Source organism: Atta colombica, unplaced genomic scaffold (genome assembly GCF_001594045.1).
Source record: "Atta colombica isolate Treedump-2 unplaced genomic scaffold, Acol1.0 scaffold155, whole genome shotgun sequence".
NCBI lineage: Eukaryota > Metazoa > Arthropoda > Insecta > Hymenoptera > Formicidae > Atta > Atta colombica.
The window spans coordinates 1,273,630-1,278,196 of record NW_017259245.1 but is presented as its reverse complement, the minus strand read 5'-3'; the positions used below and the strand labels follow the sequence as shown (position 1 = coordinate 1,278,196).

At 33.0% G+C, this 4,567-nt stretch overlaps 1 protein-coding gene across 1 annotated transcript in view; it reads right to left on the bottom strand.

Annotated features, from left to right (window-relative positions):
* The window catches only part of LOC108685702 (AT-rich interactive domain-containing protein 4B), a 10,129-nt gene extending 8,831 nt beyond the window's left edge, over window positions 1-1,298 (bottom strand). Inside the window, exon 1 of the mRNA XM_018190629.1 lies at window positions 890-1,298. Coding sequence (XP_018046118.1) covers window positions 890-895 — 6 coding nt within the window. The 5' untranslated portion in view covers window positions 896-1,298. The remainder of the gene's footprint in view (window positions 1-889) is intronic.
* Window positions 1,299-4,567: the final 3,269 nt, after the last annotated feature.

Sequence of the window (4,567 nt, the reverse complement as noted above, 5' to 3'; positions counted from 1 at the left end):
TATATATAAAAGTACAAAGTATAAAATATAACTGAACATCAACATATATTTGTTTATCTCAAACATATTTGAGGTTTGCTTATATTAATTGCTTAGATTAATTAGTTTTTATTTAAAAATAAATTGATTTTTATTTGAAAAGAAATCAGATAAAGACAATATATGTACTATATGTCCTAATAATAATTTTAAAAAGCTAACGATAAAACGTGTACACTTTGGTACCCATAATCGTCTCACATAAATGCCTTTCACATTTAATGTCCATTTCTAGATTAACTTTGTTTAAGTTATTTTTTACTTTTTTCTAATTTTTATAACTGAAAAAATATAAAAATTAAATTAAATTGAGATTATTGTTGATCTATATCAGTAAAAATGGACAAAAATACAAACAAACTACATGAAAATTTTCCCACGCATCCACAAGAGAAAACAGAAGTTTCCAGACCTCGTGAAGAAGTACATTAGCTACATGCGACAGCATTGCGTCAGGAGATTCGCGCATTCGGGCTCATCTCCAAAAGATAAAAAGAGAAAGAGGGAAAGGAAGGAGTAAAGGTGAATATGTATAGGTGAATATGTATAGATGAATATGTATATAGGTGCATATGTGCGTGGGCGCGCGCAGAGAAATGGAAGGGAGTGAGAGAGAAAGAGAGAGAGGGAGAGATGAAAGAAGCGCGAACGCGTCAAAGCGGTATGGCATAACGGACTCTGAAAAAAATATGAGAGGACAAAGTCAAGTCCACACGGGCATATATAGAACGCAAGCTTCCACGGCTACCGTTGTTGTTACTGTAATTGCTGCTATTTTTTGCTGCCATCATTCTACGCTCTCTCTCTCTCTCTCTCTCTCTCTCTCTCTCTCTCTCGCCTGTTTACTCACCAGCATCTTCTAGGCCTCCACGACGTGGATGTTAAACTTGATCGGATCAGAAACACTAGATGAACATTAGAACGAACACACATAAAATTTGCATCATCGTGTACGTTCTTACTGTTTTGATAGTGAGGCAAATAGGACGCAGGCAAAACAGTACTACGACACAGATTGCTGACCCGTTTTAAGAATATGACACTTTCCGTAACACTCCACGATACAAATGTGTACGAGTTTCTGTTCTCAGCCCATTTCCCAGCCTAATGAAACTATTTATCAGCGACTCGGCCAATCTCATTGGGTCATGATACGATGATTTCTGTAACGTCGTCACATTGAAAGGAAAAAACTGTCCGGAGCACGCAACAAACGTATGCGCCGTAGAGAACTGCACTGAACTGTATAACACCGTACTACGCGGACTACCACCGGAAGCCAAACGATGAACCACACCCGGAAGTTACGGGCGATTTTTTCTCGTTCGCGCGACCGCCGTCTGCGCAAAAAGCAAATGCACGCCACTCGGAGAGATTCAATATCGAAACGGCGCGACGCATATGCGCCTTCACCAGGGACTTCTCAGGGATGTATCACAGAGATGGAATGGCGGGTGCTTTATGTCGGGTCCGGATAGAATAAACTTAGGCCCTGCGCACAATAAAAGGAATAAAGAATTAGGAATAAAAAATAATGCCCGTTTCCATCAAAGTAGATTAACTTTAATCTCGGTTCAACTTATTCTTCGTCTTATTCTAGTAGTAGTCTTAAAAATAGAAAAAAACGAAGAGTAAGTTGAACCGAGAAAATAATCTACATTAGAAATGGGCATAAATGATTCTAATAAATCCTATCAGAAATCAGATATCGGAATACACAATTTCTGATTAAAATCGATTATTCTTTATTTCTAATTCCTTATTCCTTCTATTGTATGCAGGGTCTTATCAATATGGAATAGAAATATCAATTATGAACTATAGCCTAGTTTCCATTGAGAGTTTAAACCGGATTATAATATAAGAACCAATCAACTACAGTCGAGTATTCCCCTGTTACAGTTGAACGATAGGGGAATATAGTTGGTTGGTTTTTACATTTTAATCCGGTTTAAACTTTTGGTGAAAATTAGGCCAATGTCTTCATCAATTCGAAAACTATTTATGTTCACCTTGAATGAATAGACATTATATTGAATATATCGAATTTAATTAATTAGAAAAAATTTATTATTTAATATTGGGTTGTCCGGAAAATTCGTGCCGATGTTGAAGGAAAATTGAAACGCAAAAAATTTAAATTTTAGTATATATTTATTAAATTATATAGGTTAGTCGGCACGAACTTTTCGGACAACTCAGTATATTCACTGACAAGATAGTATTAAAGATCAACACCCTTTAAGTTAGCGGAAGTTAGCGTTCTTATTAATATTGTAGTGATTAAGAACAAAAAACTGATAATATTGTATTAATTTTATGATTTAATAATTTTATAGATATGTTTATCGGTGTACATTCATTTAAAACTCAATAATATTCAATTTTTTTTTTAAATTGTGATTCCAATGTTATCAAAGTTTGATTATCAAAGATGATAAATGCAACAAAAAAATTGTAATTTTTCGGCAATATTATAGCTTTATAAATAAACATATTTATTTATGGAGCATTTGTGTAATAAAAAATTATGAATTTAATAATGTATTAGCCAAATGTTTATATTAATAATAGCAAATTTATACAAATTGTCGATAATGTTAGCATTCTTCAATTACCTTCGGGACTTTTTTATATCGCCGAAATTTGTCAGGGTTGATGATCTTTATTGATGCGGCCACAATAAAACAAATAAGAAATAAGGATTCCAACCTATCAGAAACTGTGTATTCCGGTGTATCCAATATCTAAGATTGAAATTCTTAAGGCTTAAACACAATAGGCACAGACAATAGGGACAAGGAACAGGGAATAACGAGCTATCCAATGAAAGCTCTGGGATATCTAACTTACATATCAGAGCTCTAATTGGACAGCTTATTATTCCTTGTTCCTAATTCTTTATTCTTTCTATTATGGTTGTATCTTAATAATATCTCGTTGGTGATATATTAGATCTGTTCGCGTTGCTTGCATTTTTTGCACTCGACATCTTTCGCTTTCTCCCTTTTCAAGGCCAAATATCTATTTCATTTTAAGTGGAAAAATATTTAGGGATTTCATTCAATATGAACAGAACCTATTGTATTAGATGCATTATCACACGAAAAATTATTAACCAATAGTAGCATTTTACTGACGCAGTGGATTGAACAAGAAAAGTCAACTTTATTTTTAAGCCTGCGGCACACATGTTTTGCTAGGGATTGCTAGCTGGATTAGAATCATGCCACCGCATTGGCTGCGACCGTAACCAATATGAGAGAGCAAGATTCTAATCTAGCTAGCAATTCAACAGAAAAATAAGCATCATGTGTCGCCGGCTTTAAATGTAACTTTTGAATAGCATCCAGTTGTCCAATTCAACGTCGTCAATTGATCAATTCAACATAGGATTGGTTAGTCCAATGAAAAAACTTCAAGCATTGTGAATTAGAACAGAAACATAATTTTTTCTCAAATTCTTTATATACATGAATTTAAAAATATTTATAAAATCTGAAAAAGTTTAAGAGGAATTTTTTTTCAGAAATTTTTATTTTTTTATATAAAAATGTTTTATATATAAAAATGTTAAAAATTTTTAAAACTATTGGGTTGTCCAGAAAGTTCGTGTCGATGTTAAAGGAAAATTGAAACGCAGAAAATTTAAATTTTAGTATACATTTATTAAATTATATAAGTTAGTCCGCATGAACTTTCCGGACAACCCAATATTATAAGATTTTATAAGAATTATTATAAAAATTCTTAAAAATATTATAAGATATTACGAGGAAAAAAAACTGAAATTTATATTAAAAGCCGATTATTTTTAAACATTATTTGTTTCTCTCCGACATTGAATAAATTCAGCGAATAACAATGGATGCATTTTCAGAACGTCAACCACTCACTGAATCTTTCTCTGATTGGTATATTTTAAGTCTATTGAAATATGCCAATCAGATGAAAGAGCTCATTGAGAACTCAGTGCAGCGGTTGAATCCTACATTTCAAGTACGCTGATTCGTTCGAAGTGATTCCGAGCAACTTCCGAGAGACAAGATGAACAATGCTAATATTTCTACAAAATCGAAATCGAATTGATTATGCAATGCGTTCGCTTATAGTATTTTCTCTTGGAATACACTCGCACTGCATCAGTTGTGTGTGAATGTTGCACTACACTGAAGTGGTATACACTGTACACTACTTCATGCTATCGTGTTTAATTCTGCTGCCGGTTAACTTCCATTTTCAAATTTTTAATGTCACACTAGTTCTATCGTCTCTTTGAGATCGTGTAATAAAATCCCACTTCGTGCATAAAATTTGCACTACATTATTGCAAGAAACACGCTACATTGTCTGAGCATTGCACTGGTGGGCGATAGTGCAGCCGAGAGAAAACATTATTAATAAGTTATCAATTTTTTTTACGATATTTACAAATATTTTTAGATTTACATAATATAATTTTGTTTATATAATTAATAATTTTTTCATTGTTTGTTTTTGGAAAAAATCGATAAGCCATGAAGTAGTC